The sequence below is a fragment of the Galeopterus variegatus genome, unplaced genomic scaffold, assembly GCF_000696425.1.
Source record: "Galeopterus variegatus unplaced genomic scaffold, G_variegatus-3.0.2 Scaffold354, whole genome shotgun sequence".
Classification (NCBI taxonomy): domain Eukaryota; kingdom Metazoa; phylum Chordata; class Mammalia; order Dermoptera; family Cynocephalidae; genus Galeopterus; species Galeopterus variegatus.
Genome location: NW_007726465.1, coordinates 385494 through 409244, shown reverse-complemented (window position 1 = coordinate 409244; position 23751 = coordinate 385494). Strand labels below are relative to the sequence as shown.

Below are 23751 nucleotides of genomic sequence, written 5' to 3'. Positions count from 1 at the left end.
TAATTGATTTTTGTGTGTTGACCTTATATCCTGTGGCCTTGCTGAACTCACTAATTGTCCAGTTCTAGGAGTCTTTTTTTTTCCTACATTACTCATGATTTTAAACCTACATAATCACGTCATCTGCAAATAGGGACAATTTGTTTCTTCCTTTCCAATCTGTATGCCTTTCTTTCTTTTTATTACCTTACTGCAATGGGTAGAATTTTAACTACTATATTGAATAAGAGTGGTGACTGGACATCCTTGCTGTGTTCTCAATCTTAGCACTCAGTCTTTACCAGTAAGTATGATGTTAGCTGAAGGTTTTTTGTAAATGCTCTCTATCAAATTGAGGTATTGCCTCTCTACTTCCTAATTTGCTGAGAGTTTTTATCACGAATGGTGTTAGATTTTGTCAAATGCTTTTTGTGTGTCAAGTGATATGATGATATGATTCTTCCTCTTTAGCATTTTAATATGGCAGATTATACTGATTGCTTTTCTAATCTGAACCAATCTTACATACCTGAAATAAATCCCACTTGGTCATGGTATACAATTATTCTTACTAGCACCATGCTCTAACCAAGTGAGCTAATTGGCCGGCTCTTATTTTATACATTGTTTCATGTGATTTGCTAATATTTTGCTGAGGAATTTTTTTGTTCATGACGGATATTAAGTCTTTTTTTTTTTTAATGTCTTCATCTGGTTTTGATATCAAGGCAATACTGGCTTCATAAAACAAATTGAGAAGTGTTCTCTTCTAGTTTCTGAAAGAAACTATGTAAAATTTGTGTTAATTGTTCTTTAAATGGTTAGTAAAATTCTCCAGTAAAGCCATCTGGGTACAAGGATTTCTCTTTTGGGAGCTTTATAATTACAAATGAAATTTCTTTAATGGTTATAGGACCATTCAGGCTATCTATCTCATCTTGCTTCAGCTTGGTCATTTGCAGTTTTTGAGGGATTGGTCCATTTCTTCTAAATTGTCAAATTTATGATTCTAAAGGAGATTGAGGTGTTCCCTTATTCATTTAATGACTGAAGGATCTGCAGTGATCCCTCTGTTTCATTTCTGATATTGGTGATTTGTGTCTTCTCTCTTTTTTGTTAGTCTTGATAGACGCTATCAATTTTTTTTTTTTTTTTCCAAAAAACCAGCTTTTGGTTTCATTGATTTTTCTCTTATTTTTTTTCCAGTTTTAATTTCATTGATTTCTGCTCTTTTGTCCTTCTGCTTATTTCCTTTCATTCTGCTTGCCTTGGATTTATTTATTTTTTTCTTTTTCTAGTTTCTTCAGGTAGGAATTTAGATTACTGATTTAAGACCTTTTTTCTAAGGTGTCTAGTGCTATAAATTTCTCTCTCAGCACTGCTTTAGCTGCATTTCACAATTTTTTTTTTATTGGTAACTCGAAATTATCACTGAGTTTTTCCTTTATTTTCCAACATTTTGGTTATATGATTTGATGGCTTTTATACATAATATTAAAATACTGCACCATACAGCACTTTACGTAATACACATAAAAACAAACAAAAAAATGCCTAAGTCAGTTATTTGTCATTTATAACAATATCTGAAACTGGATAATTTATAAGGAAAATAAATGTATTTCTTAGTTTTGGAAGCTGGACAGTCCAATGCTGAGGGGTGCATCTGGTGAGAGCCTCCTTCCTAGTAGGAACTCTCTTCAGAATCTCATGGTATCACACAGTGAGGAGGCTGAGCATGTTCACATGCTCTTTTCCTCTCCTTATAAAGTCATCAGTCTACTCACATGATAACCCATTAATCCATTAAACTGTTAATCCATGAATGGATTAATCCATTCACAGCCCTCATGATCCAATCACCTCTTAAAAGCCACACTTTTCAAATACCATATTAGGGATTAAGTTTCAAAATGAGCTTTGGAGGGGACAAACATTCATACCATAGCACCCATATGTAACCTGTTACATTATTTATCATTTCACATGTATGCAAGAGGGTTAGTTTTTTTGTGAAATAAAAGTCTAATAAGCATGTTTAGGAAAATCAAATAAAAATTTTTAAAAAGCCTTTTAGAAAGAATAGGAATCTAGGCTCTTGCATTAAAAAATAAACTTTCATTAACAGCTAAAATTGGCTGTCTGTGCTAAGAAAACATTAGAGAACTTAGGAAGAATCTGAGGCTGCTAAATTTCCACTGTGGAATTTCAGACAGATGGGGGCTTCCTTTCTTTCCCCTCTTTCAAGCCTACAGGAACTCTGCCCAAATCAGGGGCCAAAGTGCTGACAAACCTTTCACCTCCTTTGTTACTGTGATACCTGGGGCCATTTTGTAGTACTTGTCTCTTACATACCACAAATTTTATTTTTTTTTTAATTTATTTTTTTTTTGTCTTTTTTTGTGACCGGCAACGGATCGCAACCCTCAGTGTTGCGCCAGTACCGGACCGGGACCGGCAACGGGATTGCAACCCTCAGTGTTGCCCCGCACCTCGCTCAGCCAGTGAGCGGCCGGTCTGTATGTGGGATCCGAACCCTCGGCGGGAGCGCCGCCGCACTCCCAAGCGGCGCACTGTAGCAGTGCGCCACCGGGCCAGCCCCAACATACCACAAATTTTAATATGCTGTATTTTCATTTTCTTTCATTTCAATCTATTTTTTAATTTCTTTTGAAACTTTCTCTTTGACTCATGGATTGCTTAGAAGTATTCTGATTAACTTCAATGTGTTTAAAGATTTTCCTGGGCCGGCCCCGTGGCACGCTTGGGAGAGTGCAGCGCTGGGAGCGCAGCGTAGCTCCCGCCGCGGGTTCGGATCCCATATAGGAATGGCCGGTGCGCTCACTGGCTGAGCGCAATGTGGACAACACCACACCAAGGGTTGCAATCCCCTTACCGGTCACGAAAAAAAAAAAAAAAAAAAAAAAAAAGATTTTCCTATTGTCTTTCTGTTATTGAGTTCTACTTTGATTCTATGGTCAGAGAACATACATGCTACATGATTTAAATTCTTTTATTTTTATTTTTTCTCCAATAAGGTATAATTGACTAGTTAAAAATTGTATATATATGGGCCTGCCCGGTGGCACACTCGGTAGAGTGCGGCACTTGGGAGCGCGGCGGCGCTCCTGCCGAGGGTTCGGATTCCATATACAGACCAGTCCGCTCACTGGTCGAGCGCGGTGCAGGCGCGACACCGAGGGTTGTGATCCCGTTGCTGGTCACGGTATGGGCGCGACACTGAGGGTTGCGATCCCGTTACCGGTCACGAAAAAAGACAAAAAGGAAAAAAAAATTGTATATATAAAGATACTTCAAAAAGTTCATGGAAAAATGGAATTAAAAGATAATATAAATATGTCCATGAACTTTTTGAAGGCCCTCTGTATTTAAGGTATACAACTTGAAGTTCTGGTGTATGTATACACTGTAAAATAAACACTACAAACAAGCTACTTAACATATTCATCACCTCATATAGATACCATTTTGATTTTTTTTTTTTTTTTAAAGATGACGGATAAGGGGATCTTAACCCTTGACTTGGTGTTGTCAGCACCACGCTCTCCCAAGTGAGCCATGAGCTGGCCCTTGATTTCAATTCCATTAAATTTGTTGAGGTTTATTTCTTAACCTAGAATATTGTCATCTTGTTGAATATTCCATGGATGCTTGAAATGGATGTATTCTATTGATGGAGTGTTCTATAAATGCCAATTAGATCCTGTTGGTTGATAATGCTTTTTCAGTTTTCTATGTTTGTTAATTTTCTGTCTAGTAATTCTATCAATTGGTAAGACTGGAAATGAAGGGCAAATGAAGTCCCTAATATACTTGTAGATTTGTCTATTTCTCTTTTCAGCTCTATCAGTTTTTGTTTCGTGTATTTTGTAGCTCCGCTTTTTGCTGCATACACATTTTAAACTGTTATGGTTTCTTGATGGATTGACCTTTCTTTTTACTTATTTATTTTTAATAGTTCCCTCTTTGTCTCTATTAATTTTCTTTCCTCTTTAGTCTACTTTATATATTTAAATAACCACTATTGCTTTTTTTAAAAATAATGTTAGCATGATAAGTGCTTTTCCACCCTTTTATTTTCTACCTACCTATATTGTTGTGTTTGAAGTGAGCTTTCTGTAGACTGCATAAAGTCATGGTTTTTTAATCTACTCTTCCACTCTCTTTTAAAATAATTGGTGTATTTAGACCATTTATATTTAAAGTAAGTATTGATATGTTAATGCTTAATTCTGCCATTTTATTATTTGTTTTCTGTTTATTTCTTTTGCTTCTCTTTTCTTACCTTCCTGTTGGTTATCTAAACATATTTTAGAATTCCATCTTGTCTTATACTGCATTTGAGTATATTGCTTCATTTAGTTTTCTTAGTGATTACTCTAGGTATTACAAGTAACTTATTGGTAATGATGTTTTACTATTTTGAGTGAAGCATTGAAGTCTTACTTCCATTCAGGTCCTCTACCCTTCCCACTTTTAAAATATAATGATATCAAGTATTTGCTCTACATACACTGAGTACCACAATACAAGGTTGTAATTTTTGCTTCAACTATAAAATATGATTTAAGAAACTCGTGAGGATGTCTATTACATTTACCCCTATTTTTGTTCATCCCCTTGTTCTTCTTTTGGTTTTGAAATTCTAAGCTTTCTTCTGTCACTATTTTCTTTCTATTTACAAAGCTTCTTTTAGATATTCTTTAAGGCTAGATGTGCTGGTGACAAATTATTTTAGTTTTCCTTCACCTGAGAATATCTTTCCTGAAAGATGGTTTTGCCAGATACAGAATTGTAGTAGACCGTTCTTTTCTTTCATCACTTGAAAAATACTATGCCACTTCATTCTGGCTTCCATGGATTTAAATGAGAAATCTACTTTTATTAGAATTGGTTTTCCCCTATAGGTAAGGTAATGCATCATTTGTTTCTATTGGCAGATTGCTTTTTAAGATTTGTCTGTATTTTTCATTAAGTTTAATTATAATATGTCTTGGTGTGGATTTCTTTAAGTTTATCCTATTTGGGGTTTGCTCAACTTCTTGAATCTGTAGGTTTATGTTTTTCACCAAATTTGGAAAGCTTTCAGCCATTATTTCCTAGAATACTTTTTTTCAGCCCTATACTCTATCCTTTTCTTCTGGAATTCCAGTGAAATGAATGTTAGATCTTTTGCTATTGTCCCACAGATCCCGAAGGCTTTGTTGTTGTTGTTGTTCTTCTTCTTCTTTTGTGTCTTTTTTCTCCGTTGTTCAGACTGAGTAAATTCTGTTGATCTGCCTTCAATTCCACTGGTTCTATCCTCTGTTATCTCCACTCTATTATTGAGTCTACCCAGCAAGTTTAAAATTTTTTCAGTGTATTTTTCAGTTCTATAATATCAATTTGGTTCTTTTTATGACTTCTCTTTCTTTACTGAGCTTTTCTATTTTTTCATTTCTTTCAAGGGAATTCATGATTACTTGTTAAAATAATTTTATGGTGGCTTCCTTAAAACCTTCATCAGGCAGTTCCAACATGTGATTCATCTCAGTACTGACATAAGTTGATTGTTTTTTCTCATTTAAGTTGTGATTTTCCTCATTCTTAGTATGAAAAAAGATTTTTTTTTAAATTTCCTTTTTCTAGGGTCTAGATATTATGAGACTCTTGATTCTTTTTAAGTCTATTTTAGTAGGTAGCTACCCTGTTTAACCTGTATATGTTCTGGTCTACTTTTGTGTACTGTCATTTAAATGACAATTTAGTTTTCTGAGCCCTATTTTGGTCTGCTTCGTTGTCCTGGCTCTTCTTTTTTTTTTTTTTTAAAAGATGGCCGGTAAGGGGATCTTAACCCTTGACTTGGTGTTGTCAGCACCACGCTCACCCAGTGAGCTAACCGGCCATCCCTATATGGGATCCGAACCCGGGGCCTTGGTGTTATCAGCACCGCACTCTCCCGAGTGAGCCACGGGCCAGCCCTGTCCTGGCTCTTCTTGAGCTCCATCAGGTCCCTGTTGCTAGCGCTGCCTTCATGAGTGGAATGTACTTCCCTGGGCTGCCTGGTGGGGATGAGGGATTCAGGATCTGTAGGACAGAAAGCATTTCACCTGCTCTGTTCTCTACTATGCTAGTGCCACTAAGCTTCTGATTCATTCACTGCTGGTGCTTCTGGGGGTAGGGAAGCACCAATGTGAGCTGCCTTCTGCCACTGGGTGGAGGGTCAAGAGCTATGAGTTTGGGTGGCTCCCCACCACTGGGTGAATGGTTGAGAGACCCCAGACTTGGTTCACCTTCTGCCTCTGGGTTGCCCTCTGTTACTGGGTGGAAGGTTTGAAGATGCTGGCCTAGATCTTCTTCTGCTCATGGGTAAAGGGCTAGGAGCTTCTGGGTTTGGGTCTCTGTCTGCTGTTGAGGAAAGGATAGGAAAATACTGGGCTTGCTGGTGCCATCTGTACAGGTGGAGAGTCTGCCTGCTATTGTCTGGTATGGGGTGGGGGATGGGTTGCCCCCCTGGGTTCTGCTGTTGCCATTCCTGCAGATAGATCAGCCCACTGCTGCTGGCATATGTGCGGCCTGGTATGTGTTGGCTCTCCTGGGTTCTACTGGAAGTTCGGGCTCACTGCTGCTGGCAGGTGGGGGCATGGGGTAGGTCGACCCCCTAGGTTATGTTGTTGCTGCTGCACATATGGGTGGGGGATGGGTTGGCCCCCCAAACTCAGGGGGCCTGCTGCTGCCATAAGTCATCCCACTAAGTCTCTGCTGGTCTTTCCCTTTCTTAGTCCTTTAGCCAAAGAGAGCAGACTTTTCTTGTTTATCTCTTGCCTTATTTTTGTCTATGCCTTTTGGCAGTTCTGGGTTGTAGGCCTCTCTGGCACCCAATGTGGGATAAACAAGAGATAAAACAAAAACCCAGTGTAGTAGATTGAATTATGTCCCCCCAAAACTCCCTGAAGCTTGAATTGTGTCCCCCAAGTTTTATGTATTAGAATCTTAGCACGCACTGTGACTGTTAAGAGGGTGGGAGATCCTATTACAGTAATTGGTGAAGCCTTGAAGAGGTGATTGGATTGTAGGACCATGCAGTAGTTTAGTGAATGTATTAAAAATGGTGGTCAGGGTCAGGGGTGTGGTTCTGAGGGCTAGAAAAGAAGAGGAGAGTCTACCTTTTGCTCTCTCCTCCCACTATCTTGCAATGTGAGACGACGGGGTCACTGTAACCACCACCAGATGGATTTTGGACTTCCTAGCCTCAGAAACTGTAAGCAATAAATTTTGTTTTCTTTATAAATCACCCAGTTGCAGGTATTCTGTTATAGTAACACAAAACAGACTAATACACCCAGGAAGTTCACTATGGTGTCCTTCTTCAAATTCTGAGGTCCCTAGCCAGTCTATCTTCTTCTTCCATATTGCAAAGTCCTCTTATTATTGTTAAATTATTTCCAAGCTATTTAGTATTTAGACAGGAGGAGAGAAAACTATCTACACTGTTTTGTCCCAGAACCCACAAGTGTATTTGAATGGGCCTTTAAACAATATTAGGGGCTGGCCAGTTAGCTCAGTTAGTTAGAGCACGGCATTATAACACCAAGGTCAAGGGTTCAGAACCCCATACTGGCCAGCAGCACCCCGTGCCCCCCCCAAAAAACCAACCAATATTAAATGCCTTGAGAGATGTTACCATATCTTTTCTTCCTACATTTTCAACATGTATTTATTAATCCCCTACAATGTTCTAGGCACTATACTAGGTTCTGGAAATCCAGTGATAAATAAGATGGATAAAGTCCCTACTATCTGGGAATTATATTCTAATGAGGAAAGAAAAAATGCAAACAAGTAAAATCTATGCACTACCAGGAGATGGGGGAGACCTTTTAAGCCAGTTTTAAAAATCCAGCTCTTGCTTCTCTGCCTTTCTCACAATGTGATACCCTGCATTGCTGAAGTCACCACCTATGAAGGCCCTCACCACAAGTGTTCTCTGGACTTTGGACTTCCCAGCCACTGAAACTGTAAGCAATAAAATTGCTTATAAATTACCCAGTTTCAGGTATTTCTGTTATAAGCAATAGAAACAGACTAATACAGGAAAGTGGTACCAGAGAAGTGGAGGATTGCTTAAAACAAATACTCAAAAATGTGTAAGAGGCTTTGGAACTGGGTACTGGGCAGGCTAGAAGAATTTGGAGGAACAGAACAGGAAAAGCCTAGATGCTGGTGAGGAAAGTTTGGAACATCTTAGAGACTGGTTAAATGTTGGCAAGCAGAATGCTGATAGAAATACAGACTGCAGAAACCATTCTAAGGAGGTCTCAGATGTAAAGGAGAAGGAGTTTATTGGAAACTGGGGCAAAGATCACCCTTGCTATGAACTGGTAAGGAACTTGACTGCATTCTGTTCATGTCTAAAAGTTTTATGGAATGTGAAACTTTGAATTTATGAATCAGGGTATCTGGCAGAAGAAATTTCTAAGCAGCAAAGCATTCCGACAGCTGTATGGCTCCTGGTAACAGCCTATGCTCAGATATGGCAACAAAGGCATGATATAAGCCAGAATTTATAATTAAAAGGGAAGCAGAGCATAAAGATTTGGAAATTTTGCAGCCTGGGCATGTGGTAGAAAATGAGAGAGCATTTTTAGGAAAAAAATTCAAGGGTGCAATGGAAGGACTAGTTAGTTGCTATAGACATTAGCATGGCTATGAGGCAGCCAGGTACTAATAGCCAAGACAATAGGAGAAAGGCTCTGAAGGCATTTCAGAAGTCTTCCAGGCTACAACTCCTCTCACATGCTCAGAGGCCTAGTGAGAGAGAATGGTTTTGGGGAATAGGCCCGAGGCACCCTCCATGGGCTGGCTGCCCAGGGCTACCTGGGGAAGCTGCCTCCAGCACTAGCACCCCAGCTGCTCTAGCTGTACCTAAATTTGCCCCAGGTGTGGCCAGACCTGCAGCTTTGGAAAATACAAGCTGGAAACATTGGTGGTATTGTCTGCAGGCTCACAGAATGCTAGAGCTGTGGAAGCTTGGGAGCCTCCACCCTAATTCCAAAGAATGTATGGAAAACCTGGGGACTCAGAAAGAGAGTCACAGCAGTGGAGTCATCGCAGACAGCCTTCACTAGAGTAATGCCAAGCGGAAACGTGGGGTTGGAATTGCTGTAGAGAAACCCCATTAGTAGAGCTGTAAGAACGGGACCACCATGAAGATCCCAGATCTGTGGAGCTACCAACATATAATGCCAGCCTGTAAGAGTTAAAGCATGGCTAGAAACCAGGAAAGCCACAGAAGTGGAGCTACCCAAGGACTTGGGGACCTAACCTCTTTAACAGTGTGCAGAGAAAGCTGGTAAATGATTCACCAGCTCTGAGATTTAATGCCTGCCCTGCTGGGTTTCACACTTATTTGGGACCTGTTTCACCTTTCTTTTGGTGTATTTCTCCCTTTTTGAATGGGAATATGTACCCTATGTTTGTCCCACCATTGTATCTTGGAAGTAGATAACTTGTTTTGACTTCATAGATGGAACTTTGGACTTTGGACCTTTGAGTTGAAACAAATGAAGACTTTGGGGATGGAACGAATGTATTTACCTATGAAAAGGACATGAACTTTGGGGACCTGGGGTCAAATGCTGTGGATTGAATTGTGTTCCCCCAAGTTCATGTATTAGAAAATTAACCCCTTGACTGTGACAGTGTTAAGAGGGCAGGAAATCCTATTATGGTAATTGAAAGGTGGGACCTTGAAGAAGTGATTAGATTGTGAGGACCACGCCACAGTGAATGGATTAATCCATTGATGGTTTAATGGTAGTCATGGGCATGGTTCTGATGGCTTTAAAAGGAGAGCACATGAGAAGCTCTCTCTCTCTCTCTCTCACTTTTGCTTTTCTTTCAATGTGATACCTTGCACTGCTAAAGTCACCACCAAAGAAGGCCCTCACCATAAGTGTTACACAGACTTTGGACTTCCAGCTCTCAAAACTGTAAGCGATAAATATTATTTCTTTACAAGTTAAAAAAAAAAAAAAGAAGAAAGAAAATCCAGATGGTAAATAAAAAAGACATATGTAATTATCCCACTACTGACTTGAATTTGTAGAGAATATTGGATTGATAGTTTATGCCAAACAACTTTTAAACAGCTTTCTCTTCCACCCATACCAAATAATAACAACTTTTGAAAATCCGAATAACAGTAATTTTTACTAAAACTTGTGGCCAGCAAGCAGCATTAGGTCAAACATAAATATGTTTGGTTAAGATACGAATTAAGATTTATAACAGAGGAAATAGAGTAAACAGAATATAGACTTTTGGGGAAAATGTTAAGTTGCAACCTCTGTCATTTACTAGCTGTGTGCACTTGATCAAATCACTTAACCCCTCTAAACCTCAGTTTATTCACCTAAAAAATGATATTGAACTAGATTATCTCCATGGTTCCTGCAGGCTCCTAAACGTTGCCACATAGTTACAACCAGTTACAGAAAAATGTATGATCTCAACTATTTCTCACACTTATCCAATTAACTACTCCTTACAAAGCTGCAACTGATAGAACGTACATTAATACTTTATCCCTAGGCCCTAAACCTGTATCACAGAGTCTTTGCACAATCTATCTACTTTACACTCACATCTATCTGTACCTGTACAGATATAAACAACTTTCTGGAAATATTCCCAAGAAACTGTTTATGATAGTGTACATCGAACACTTAATCTTATTTGATTTGTATTACTTTTGTGTTAAGGATATATACACAGTTGGGTAAAGCTTACTTTAGACAGAAAACTTCAATATGTATCCAAAATATCATCTTTGGGTATCAAGTTCTAAATCTCATTGTAATTGACGGCTATTTATAAGAACATAACTTGAAGGATTATTGCTATCACACAAATTTAAAAGTCATTTATGCTGCTTAGTCTTCATCATTAAAGTATATCTAATTAAATCTCCACATAGCACCTCGGCATAATACTAAAGCTCTGATTTCAAGGAGTCATAGAAATAAACTGTTTGTGAAGGAAAATCCCTGCTTCTGAAAGCTATCGCTTTTTTTAATTGGTTGGGAATCTCTAATTAATAATATTGTATTTGAAATGACAAATGAAAAATTCAAACTGACAAGATAGTTTAGTATTCAATTTAATTTTATATCTTCATAAAATTTTTATCATACTTCCAACTGATAAGGTAATTCTCAAAATAAGAAGGTCTGAACTGTGATAAGAAATAATATGCATATGCCTGCTTCTTATCTATTTTTTAGGCTAGTAACATTTTGATCAAACAACTAAATCTTTTTATTACTAAGAATTAAACACAGTGTTTAAAAACTTTTAATCTTCAATGCATAATCTGTGTGAGAAATTTCATATTAGATTAGATTGTGTTCCACACAGCCTGAAAAGCATGCTCTATAAAAGTAGCATCAAGGTATTTCTGTAGAAAAGAACAGATGCTTCAAAGTTGGCAAAGGAGAAACCACCTTGCCTTTCTTTAACTATTAATTAATTATGGTATTATTCATCTAACAAACATGGTTTGAATGATTTTTGCTTAGATGTATTATTTTAATAATACATACTGAACTTCAATCAATATTTTTTTAATCCTAGCTAAGGAATGTTAGGCAAATTATTTAACCACCCTGGAGCTCTGCCTTCTTCATCTATGAAATGAGAATAATGTTACCCACCTCACAGAGTTTGGAAGATTAAATAAACTAATGTCTCTAAAGAGTCTGACACATTGCTTAGCATTTAATATATGTTCAATAAATGTTAGCTACAGCTATCCATAGATTGTAAATTTTCCTTCAATAGAATTTGATAATCTTGGCAGTTTATTTACTAGTTCATAATTCCTCACTAATGTACTCTTCAAAGAGTTCATGGTCAGAAATTATAATGGCAAGTTATATTGAACACATTATACATGAGAATGCTGAATTTTATTACTGACAATAGAAAAAAATTTCATTGTATTTGATAAAATTTATTAAGCATATTATGCTCCTTGAAAACATAAATGAGTATTTAAAATTTTTTATTTAATTTGATTTAACCCATATGAATTTAAGTGTAGAAAACACACTAAAAGCCGGAATTACAGAAACATGCCATTATGTAATCAGCATCTTCATATATAAAGGCACAAAAAACATCATCATTGTATATCATAGTTGTATTAGAAATATGCTAATGAAATAATCTGCTTTACCATATTATAACATCCTGAGGATATAATTTTTTTTTTTCCTTTTTGTCTTTTTTCGTGACCGGCAACGGATCGCAACCCTCAGTGTCGTGCCCGTACCGGACTGGGACCGCGCCCGCAGTGAGCCGCCGGTCTGTATGTGGGATCCGAACCCTTGGCGGGAGCACCGCTGTGCTCCCAAGTGGCGCACTGTAGCAGTGCGCCACCGGGCCGGCCCCTGAGGATATAGTTTATCTTCATTGTCTCTCGAGATTAATAGGGGACTAAATAAAGATGCCAAAAGGAAGAATGATAATTAAAGAATCTAAAGAAATTTTTTCAAATGCCTGTAGTTCACATCAGTCTCTTCGGTCTCAGTGTGAGGCACTAAACTTATTGGTAGCAAGACGCCTTATAGACTCTATGTTACATATACTTTTGAGAGTTTTAATATTGGGGAACTAAACACAAAAATATCTTCCACTCCAACATATGTTTTTTAAAAAAGTTATTTTTATATGCAGAATGAAGGAAAATATCAAGTTGGAAAACAAGTTTCTGCATTCAGTAAAAACAAACAACATTTATTTTACAATATGGAAGATACTCTTATGTATCTGAAACACTTAGCAGGGTAAATAAAATACTAAGGTTTGGTAGAGAAAACAAAAAGATCACCTATTTATGATTTTTAAAAAGAATCAGTGTGGTACCTTTCATGGCCTCTTCAAAAGAGCAAGGTCTTGCTGGACTAGATATTTCTTTCTTCACATTCACATTCAATGTACCAGCTGCTGCTATTTAAAAAAAAAAAAAAGATTAACATATTTATTTAAATTTATTCATCCTAACAAAATGTGCATCTGAAAATTCTTTAATTGGAATATTTTCTTACAAATTATCATTAAATTATTTGTTTACCAGAAATTCTAGGTTGAGACGAGTTTTTGTAAACAACTATCTGTCCTCTAAACTTCACCAATCTCCAAGTGGGCAAAGCATATGATCCCTTATCAAAACAAAACCAAAATAGCTATTTAAAAAATCCTTCTTATAACAGTACATATGTTGATGATATCAGATGAGTAGAAGATTCATATCAGAATATCAGACATTTAAAATTTATCCAACATACTAGAACATTAGCAGGAAAAAAAAAAAACATCATTCACCTACACAAACGATTTATTAAAAAAAACTGATTCAGCAACCTAAATGACCATTAACAGGTGAAAGGATTAAAAAAACTGTGTTATATATACACAATGGAATACTATTCAGCTATAAAAAGAAATGATATCCTATCATTGCAACAACATGGATGGAACTGGAAATCACGTTTAGTGAAATAAGTCAGGTACAGAAAAGACAAATACCACATGATCTCACTCATATGTGGAATTAAAAAAAAAAGTGGTTCTCATAGAAGTAGAGAATATAATAATGGTTACCAGAGGCTAGGAGGGGAGGAGAGGTGGGGAGATGAGAAGTGGTGGACTAACTGGTACAAAACTATGTGATCTACCCTAAGTGAATCAATGTACAGTATATTTGTGTATTGAAACAACACACTGTACCACACAAATATGTACAAGTAAATGTTTAAAAAAATTTTTTTTAATAGAACGAATTTGAAAATGAAAGTCCTTTGACTACACTAGCAAAACCCAATGGATCTGGAATGTGAAAAATTCTTTTTAGCAGTAAATACAATAATAATATTACTTAAGCCAAAAATACAAAAGAAATTGAAGGTGTGCTGGCAACTTTTCTCTTGCTAAACAAATAGCTCAAATATCTTCTTTAAAGTACAGGCATAGGAGTCTAAGCAGCATCCAGAATTCCCACATCACTTCCTTTCTTTTCCTTTTGAATAAACAACTGGTGAATACAACATCAAAAAAATATATTGATTCAGAAGCATTTTAGTTAATATTTACACTAAATTAAAATAACTGCGATTATCATACTGATTCTATAATATTATGATTACTCTCTCTGTAACAACTTGAAAAAAAATAATCTTCACTAATGTTAACAGAGAACTGCTGGACTAGTATATCTAGTCATGTCAATTACATCTACTCTGACAACTTTAAATTTAATGGACCTAAGGATCAGTTCTAAATGACAATTCAAAATGGGATCTGAGTCAGCTTATTTTCAATGTATTATTTTCCTTGACATTACAATGTCAAATGATGGTTATACCTAAGTGAATAAATAGATAAAACTACACATCTCCTCCTAAGAATAAAGATAAATAATTCATCATAGTATGCTGCACAGTAGGTCCAACAGATGATTTATAGGGAACTGAACTGAAAAGAAGTCCACATACAATTTTTATGCATGATATTAATCCTAACAATTACATATTTAAAAATATACAGTAATCCTTAAACTTTTTAAAATTTCTACTTTTAAATCAAGTTATTAGTAATTTGTTTTTAGAGAAACCAAAAATGATATGATTAAAAATTATATCCCCATTTCTTACAGGAATCACCACTGTAGAGTTATAACAAGTAATGTCTAATGTGATTTTTTTTTTTTTAAGATGACCTGAGGGGATCTTAACCCTTTGCTTGGTGTTGTCAGCACCACGCTCTCCCAAGTGAGCTAACCGGCCATCCCTATATAGGGATCTGAACCTGTGGCCTTGGTGTTATCAGCACCACACTCTCCCAAGTGAGCCACGGGCCGGTCCTAATGTGACTTTTGTATGTGAATAAAAAAAATTAAGGATGCTTCAATGGGTAAGCAAAGCTTCAGTGACTAACTGGCAATGAAAGAAAGGTTTTATGGCTCTGCAAAGTATCTAAGTGCCTGAGAGCATACACGTAAGATACATGATTTGGGGCAGTAGAGCCCCAGAGGGCGTTAGAGGGGCTTGTGTCTGGCAGAGGGAACAACATTATCAATAAACTACAGATACAGAAGAACTGCTAATTCTGAAGCTTTCCTTAGACTGGAATGAACTGAACAATGGTGATAACCATGGCAGAAACCAGGCTTAGGTCAATGGAACATGCAAAGAGTTTTTACTTTCAAACTGTTTTCCCTATTTCTGCCAGGAGAAGGCTTTTTTCTTTTTCAGGCAACTAAGTGAACATAGGCAAACAACTCATAAGACACTTTTCAGCCAGGTATCTTTAAACTCTTAACATTTCAGTTGCTCTTGTTTCTCTGATTTCTAAACCATCCTTATTTTACCTAAATGCTTGAAATTATATTTAAAATATTTATTCACCATCAGTCCTTGATATTTTATATTTTATCATCAATTACTCCAGTCTTATCTCTCCCCTCCCTCAAAACATACCCTATAAACTAGCCAAACTAAACTATTAGCAACTTCCCAAAGTTGTTACTTTCACCTTTCCGCACATAAGAGGTACTCAATGAATAGTAATTCTTATTAAGGAGTAGCCTGTAAGATAGCTCCAGAGAGTCTGACTTCAGAGCATTCCTGGCTTTTCAATTATTACTAGAGTATAAAGTAGAAATGATTCCCGTAACACAAGAGTAAAAGCAGTACTTGGTGGCTGTCTTCTTAGGGAATAATGCCATCTTCAAAAGAGACTTATATCAATAAATCTTAGTGAGCAACTTTTTCTCTTTGGTTGGCTGGTCTTCTTCATATCCTTCCAAAGAACTAGAAAATAATTATTCATTTCAGTTCAGAATTTTTCATTTTGACATACCTGGGTCTGGAGTGTAAGTGAATGGCTGAACATCATGAGATCTTCCAGCATTGGTCACTACATATATTCCCACTGATACGGGCAAAGTTATATGTTGGTCATGATATGGGGGAACCTTCACAATAAGATGATTCTAATTTAAAGAAAAGTACAAGAGTCAGAAAAGAAGCAATATTTAAAAAAAAAAATTAATTAAGTATATTTGCTATTAACTGTAAAGTTTTAAAAGTCTGATTTAAAAAAAAATGAATGTATTTTAAAGGTCAGGTTCACAGGCATTAGTCTTAAGATTGCTTTTAAGGTAAAATCCAGGTGTTTTACAATGGCTTAGACGGTCCCTGCCCTGTCAACTTCATTTCAACCCCATTCTACCCCCTGGCTCACTAAATTCTAGCCACACTGACCTTCTCAGTCCATTCTTTTTTTTTTTTAAAGATGACCAGTAAGGGGATCTTAACCCTTGACTTGGTGTTGTCAGCACAACGCTCACCCAGTGAGCAAACCGGCCATCCCTATATAGGATCCGAACCTGTGGCCTTGGTGTTGTCAGCACCACACTCTCCCGAGTGAGCCACGGCGCTGGCCCGTCAGTCCATTCTTTTAAAATACTAAACTCAGTTTAACCTCAGAGTCGTTACACTTGGCTGTTTTCTCCAACTGTAATATTCTCCTTTTACCTCCTCAAATGGCAAGTTCTTACCCATTTTCAGATCTTATACAAATATTACCTCCTGAGGGAAGCTTTCCCTGACCATCCTATTTAAAGTAGCACCCTTCTCCAACCTAATCACATAATCTTGTTTATTTCCATAACAGCAGTTATCACAATCTGAAATTACCCTGTTTGCTTATTTTTTTTCATCTCTCTCCAACCATGAGAATATAAGCTCTATGAGGACGTTGACTGTTTTGTTCTTCACTCTATCTCCCCTGTTAAGAAAGGTAACTTATAAAAAATACAATCAAATATATTTGTTGAACAAAAAATGAATTATGAGGAAAAAATATGTCCACCAAGCACAGTCAGTTACCATGTTCTGCGTAACCCCAGTGTGAGATGTACTTCACAATGCAGTTCACTACTTCCTAACCACTTTCTCATTCAAAGTCAAATAGGGTTCAGTTTATCCAAACCTAAGTAAATCAAGGATATTTTTAGTCAGAATAGTGGTAGAAGCATCCTTATAAGAAAAGGGTAGAGTTCATAAATGTTTCACCAGCACGTACTCATGGGGATTATATCTTCTTGGAAGAAAACATGAACCACGTTTGACTTTTTCTTTTTCCCTAGTAGATTATAGAAATGGAAAGGAACATCAGGGAGTAGTGATTATGCTTTTTTACTGATGATCTGACTGCAGGAGTCCAAAGCTGACAGCTGAGAGTAAAGTTTGATGACATTTTTTATTTAATTAGACTATAGTCAGTTGACTCAGTTGAACAGAACATGGAACAAATGAGGTCAAGATTAAAGTTTCAATTTCTGAGCACTTAATTTGTTTCTGAGCCATCTTATACACTCTCTGAAATAAAGTCACATTATAGATAAATAGCTTCTAATTTACAGCATTAACAGAATGCCTCCTAAGTTAGCCATCTCAAAAACACAAAATACTTTTAAACCACGTAGAAAAACATATACAAATGTGTGTATATCCATAGTTATTGGAGCAGGGGAAATCTGAAAGCACATACAGTCATCAAAAACACACCTGCATTGATCCATGAGAAAAAGCATTTTAAAATCTTGCCTACCCTCATTTTTACTTACTGTTTAAACACTACAACTCTACCACAGACGCAGTCTACCTAGAGTTAAGGAAATGGTTAAATGGACGGCTTATAAAGTATCCTTCTACTCTTAAAATTATTTGGCTAACTCTATAATTGAAATTATTTTTCTGAATAAAAACTTGTTTCTTGGTGTTTAGTAACAGGATTAGTATAAAAATCAGATGCATATTTCATCAAAATACTTTTACTTCACTAGTTTTGAAAAGCATATAAGAGCAGACATAATTTGAAACCTTTTAAAAACCAAATTACATTTTATAATGTAGAATATACTAATTATCCTGATTTGAGCATCACATATTGCACACAGGTATTGATACTCAACTCTGTACACCAAAGATACATACAATCAATTATGTTTCAATAAAAAATTAAATAAATAAGTAAATAAAAAACAAATGAGCCTATCTTGATACTAATTCTTTACACTTCCTCAATCTGAATCTAAAAATTCTACAACTGATTTGAAATAAAACTAGATAAATTGTAAATAGTGATCAAAAGTTGTTTTTAATACTATTCTCACAAATTAGGAGAAATTCACCACCACTGAGCTAGGAATACAATACATACAAAACACAACAATGCTTGGGAGGCCTTTGGAGCAGGTATAATGTTCTCTGGGGTAAAAAGAGAGGAATATTTGAATTTTAAATTCTTAGAAAAAAGCTGCTTGGATTCAAAATAACTTTTTTTTTTTTTTGCCTTGCAGACAATCTTTTTCAGAGTATACACAATGGTGCTAGATATTTTTCACTCTCTTATGAGATCATTTATCATTGCCACGATCATTTACAGTTAGGAATATATGAAAAATCAGACTTGACCAAAGACACATTACATAATTACTTTTAGAGCCAATTTGAAAACGTATAACCTCTAAATTCTCAAGTATTTTATTCTAGTTGTTCCCACAAATTCTGCTGAGGATCTTTCTTGCCATTTCTTTCAGGAATTTTCTTTCCATATTTATATCTATCTGCCAGAAAGCCATCCTTTTATACAAGAGTACTTCAGAAAGTTCATAGAAAAATAGAATGAAAAAAGAGAATATGAATCTTTCCATGAACTTTTTGAAGACCCCTCATGTATATGAATACATATATATGTATATCCTTTTTTAATATATATACATATACACAAATACAAATGTGTATATGTTTTTTTTTAATAAGCAATGAAGGTTATACATAACTAATCTAAAGTTTTTACAAGGTAATAGATATAATGACCATGTACCCAACATATTTGATATACATGAGCATGAAACATATTACGACCTTGACTAGAAGAGCCAAATGTAAACAAAGAACTGTTTTCCCAGACTTCGTTAATCTCAATATTTATGTATTTATTTATTTATTTAATTTATTTATTTAAATCTCAATATTTATATAATAGAAAAGGTTTATTTATACCTGATGAGTTGATTTTGGGTTTCCAAATGAATGGCTATTACAATTATTCATAATTGCAATTTGTGAAGATATCTTTAAATGTTTTTTTCTACTATACCATCTTCTGGGTAGTTTTACATATTACAGACGCCCTTGCAATTTTTCTGTGTAGGCCTGATATTTCTTTATGAACCACATCAAAGTTTCTTTTCTTTCAAACATTTTCTTCTATCTAAATGTTTAATTTCTGTTTTTTTTCCCCTTTAATATGAGATTATTTTTAAAAGTTTGTGGAAAAATTTAGTTTAATACGAATTTTTCCATGAACTTTTTGAAGATCCCTCATATGATCTCTAGGATCAAGTCTCTACGATCTCAGCTCTGATTCCACTCCAATAAAAAACTTCCCAAAAAGCCCCTTAAGAAAAAATGAAATAGAAGCTCTCTCTGAAAAGGATAAAAATATAAAAATGAAGAAAATCACAGATTAGTGACAGGTCATAATATGATTTAGTTTGTTTACATATTTGCTTGCAAAAACCCCAGGACCTCTAGAAATAGCCACCAAATAAGGACATAATTCCTTTCCATTCTACCACATTTTATTTTTATGATTATTCTTCTTTAATCTATTATAATTGGCATAAGTACCCTGGAAAAAAGTGTTTTAAAAATGTAACTACCCCATGCCTCACAGGGGAAGCAAGGAAGGGAGGGAGGGAACGAGGGAGAGGGGATAGGGGAGGAATAAGGAGGGAGAAACAACTACTTGTTAATATAAAGTTCTATATAAAACATCAAGTTAAGACTATAATTTGTTAGTATTTTGAATAATTTGTAAGGCAAGTCTTTTGATCTCCAGAACTAGTCTCCCCAGCTGTAAATCTGCATCATAAGAATAACAGTTGTAATAGAGCATGACAAGCAAGGGAGTTTACACTAATCTAACCAATTTGGCAAAAAATAAAACGTTCTTGGCATACAAAAGTACTGCAGGGATAAATTAAACTTCAGGCAGGATTAAAACTCTAGATATAAAAGAACCTGGCTGAAATTAGGGTTTGCAGTGCCCTCAAAAGAATATATGGACCTAAGACCACAGAATACTTTTTCTTAAAGGTGAGTAAAATGATAAGTTTTTCATGAGTATCTATTAAGTGTTGGGTATTATGAGGAGCACAGAAGAGTCTGCCAGAGGAAGCTACTGTTGGTTCACAGAAAGTAAAAATGGGTCTGATCCAACAAGTTATATAAATCATAAAATGTCAGAGTTAGAAGAAGCCTCAAATAATCTAATGAAAGAGTTTGTCTTATAGATTAGAAAATTAAGGCACAAAAGGACTGTGTTACATAAATACAGATTTTCAGTGATAAAGCAGGTACTAGAACTTTAGTTAAGACTAGTCTGGCAAGGTTCAAAAAGTTCATAGAGAAATGGAATTAAAAGATAATATGAATTTTTCCATGAACTTTTTGAAGACCCCTCATATGATCTCTAGATATTGCCCAATGGTATATGTGACAAAAGAATGACTGTTTGAGTCCCACTATCTCTTTTCTACAGCATTTCATAGCATAAGGCAAGATGGAAACTTCAACATAGCATTTGTCTAGGTATACACAAATCTCCACTTTGTATGATACTGTGTTGTAAAGAATTAACTTTACCCAAAGAGAGGTCTGGCCTTTGCCATTGGACTCTGGGAGGAGATCTCCGGGCTCCTGCACTGTCCTGTTTGATAGGAGTATCTTTGGGGGCTTTGGCCATGGATAGTCTAACAATGCTTTATGATGGGGGCTTTGGAACGTGTCATTTCAGTTCTAATCTCTGGTGGAACTGGAGACTAAAGGTCAGCTGCATGGGCAGTATGTAATCAAGTCCAAATAAAAACTCTGAAGACCAAAGGCTTGGCAATTCTGTGTACTGTCACACATCAATGTACTGGGAGGGTAATATATCCCTGAGGATGACAGAAGCTTAGCATTTGGGACCCTCCCAGACCTTCCCCTATCTGTGTCTCCTTTTAATTGGTTCTGATTTGTATCCTTTTGTCGTAATAAAACTATAATCATAAGTATAGCACTTTCCAGAGTTCTGTATATTATTCTAGCAGATTATCAAATCTGAGGGGATAGTGGGAAAACCTGAATTTGAAGCCAGCTGTTTAAAAGGGAGGGTAGCCTGGTGACCTCTGAACTTGTGGCTGGTGTCCAAAGAAAAGGCAGTTTTGGCTGTGCCCTCAGCCTTCAGTTTGGCAATATGTGCGCTTGTGTGTATATATACATTTTTTTTTTAAAGACGACCGGTAATGGGATCTTAACCCTTGACTTGGTGTTGTCAGCACCACGCTCTCCCAAGTGAGCAAACCAGCCATCCCTATATAGGGATCCAAACCTGTGGCCTTGGTGTTATCAGAACCACACTCTCCCAAGTAAGCCACAGGCTGGCCCCTATATACTTGTTTTTTAAATACACACACACACAAAATTTTTAAATCACAAAGGTATTACAAACTTTTAAAATAAATTGTCTACAGATTCTCCAATTTTTTATCTTCCATTTTTCTGCTTGCATTCATGTGCTCTTTTCTACCCCCATCAGATCCTTATACTAAATTTTAGGGTTTGTGTGTTTTACACAGTAGCTTGTTTCTGCTTCTCTCTTCTATATCTCTCTGAGATCTACACTGGTACATACTACCTTGCTGCTTGTGTCTTCTATCCAATTTGCTTATAAATTTGGCCTTCTGGGCCGGCCCGGTGGCGCACTGGAGAGTGCGCCGCTTGGGAGCGCAGCGGTGCTCCCGCCAAGGGTTCGGATCCCATGTGGAGACCGGTTCCCGCTCACTGGCTGAGCGCGGTTTGGGCGCAACACCGAGGGTTGCGATCCCGTTACCGGTCAGTAAAAAAAGACAAAAAGGAAAAAAAATAAAATAAAATAAATAAATTTGGCCTTCTGTTAGTCTCAATTTCTATGGGTTTGGTACTATCTGCTCCACATACTAATTCTTAAGTAAGGTCTTTATCCTTGTTTTCAAGATCGTTTTCCTTATTATTTAAAAAACAATATATAGTGAGGTCCTACAACACGGACTCACTTATATATGTTGAGTGCTTCTAAGTGCAATAAGGTAACTTCAACAAACCTGGTACACAGCAGATACTCAATAAATATTAGTTTCCCTTTGATTTAACTATAGTAGCAGTAGTAGGTTAAGATAATCTAAATCCTCAGAGAAAATAAATATCAGAAAAGAAATGTTTCCTTCATTAACAATGGTAATGTTTGCTGATGCTCTTTATTTTTTAAAATAGAGAGCTGGTCATGTCTGGCATTAGTGGAATAATTCTATGTCAGTTAAAGAAACTCAAGAAAAACTTTAAATGATTCACATCAATCCCATATGAAAAGGAAATTTAATCTATTGATTCAGGAATTTTTCAGAACAAAACTGAATTGCTCAGATAGTAAACAACGAAATTATAAAAGGCTTAAATTATACCTGGTGAAATAATTCCATGTCGATTTCAGCTTCTGACTTCCAAGAGTTTTCATCTGATTGGAATAAAAAACAGTGACTTACTAGATTGAACAATTTTTTTACACTGTAGCTATGACTATGTCTTTATAACAAAGTGAAGCATGCAACAATCTCTGTACCTACTCACCAGAAATATTTTCTTGGAAAATAACTTTAGTTCCTTTCAGAAAGTTCTTGCCAATTAAAAACACTTCTTCCTCTCCTTTCACTGAACAGCTGTGCAAGCTTTTCTTTAAGATTTCTGGCACTCCCGCAGGCTGAGCTGTGGGTATACATAAGCATTCCATAAAAAGAACCATCAACACTTATTTCTTATCTAGAATCAACTTACAACTGTCCAGTTCTACAGGTCATCTTTGTTCACCCCTAAATTTAACTTCCTTTATTCTGCTACTTAACTTTTACCCTAATGGAGGGCAGAGAAAAAAACAGAAAAATCCATATTCATTTTTAATAACTTGTAAGGTTTTATAGGATGGATAAAGGCCAAAGATGAGGTTTTCATTCATTATATGTCATCTTTGTTTTCTTATTACATGAATTGTTAAGAGTTTAAAAGTATGAACTTGGTCATCTTTTGTTTTAATAATATTTTTTTAAAAATTACATTTAGGGCCGGCCCGGTGGCGCACTGCTACAGTGCACCGCTTGGGAGTGCGGTGGCGCTCCCGCCGAGGGTTCGGATCCCACATACAGACCGGTTCCCGCTCACTGACTGAGCGAGGTGTGGGAGCAACACCGAGGGTTGCGATCCCGTTGCCGGTCCCGGTCCGGTACGGGCGCAACACTGAGGGTTGCAATCCGTTGCCGGACACGAAAAAAAAAAAGACAAAAAAAATTACATTTAAAGACAAGCTTGGGCCGGCCCGGTGGCACACTGGATAGTGCGCCGCTTGGGAAGCGCGGCGGCGCTCCCGCCCGAGGGTTTTGATCCCACGTACAGACCAGTTCCCGCTCACTGGCTGAGCGAGGTGTGGGAGCAACACCGAGGGTTGCGATCCCGTTGCCGGTCCCGGTCCGGTGCGGGCGCAACACTGAGGGTTGCGATCCCGTTGCCGGTCCCGGTCCGGTGCGGGCGCAACACTGAGGGTTGCAATCCGTTGCCGGACACGAAAAAA

General features: G+C 36.7%; 1 protein-coding gene across 2 annotated transcripts in view; it reads right to left on the bottom strand.

Annotated features, from left to right (window-relative positions):
- Positions 1-23751, bottom strand: part of NFAT5 (nuclear factor of activated T-cells 5, tonicity-responsive) — a 79045-nt gene that overhangs the window by 17362 nt on the left and 37932 nt on the right. For both annotated transcript variants that reach the window (XM_008567887.1, XM_008567886.1), the window contains 4 exons: positions 22761-22895; positions 22595-22647; positions 15901-16033; positions 12907-12990 (listed from right to left, as the gene is read on the bottom strand). In XM_008567887.1, the coding sequence (XP_008566109.1) occupies positions 12907-12990; positions 15901-16033; positions 22595-22647; positions 22761-22895 (405 nt within the window). The remainder of the gene's footprint in view (positions 1-12906; positions 12991-15900; positions 16034-22594; positions 22648-22760; positions 22896-23751) is intronic.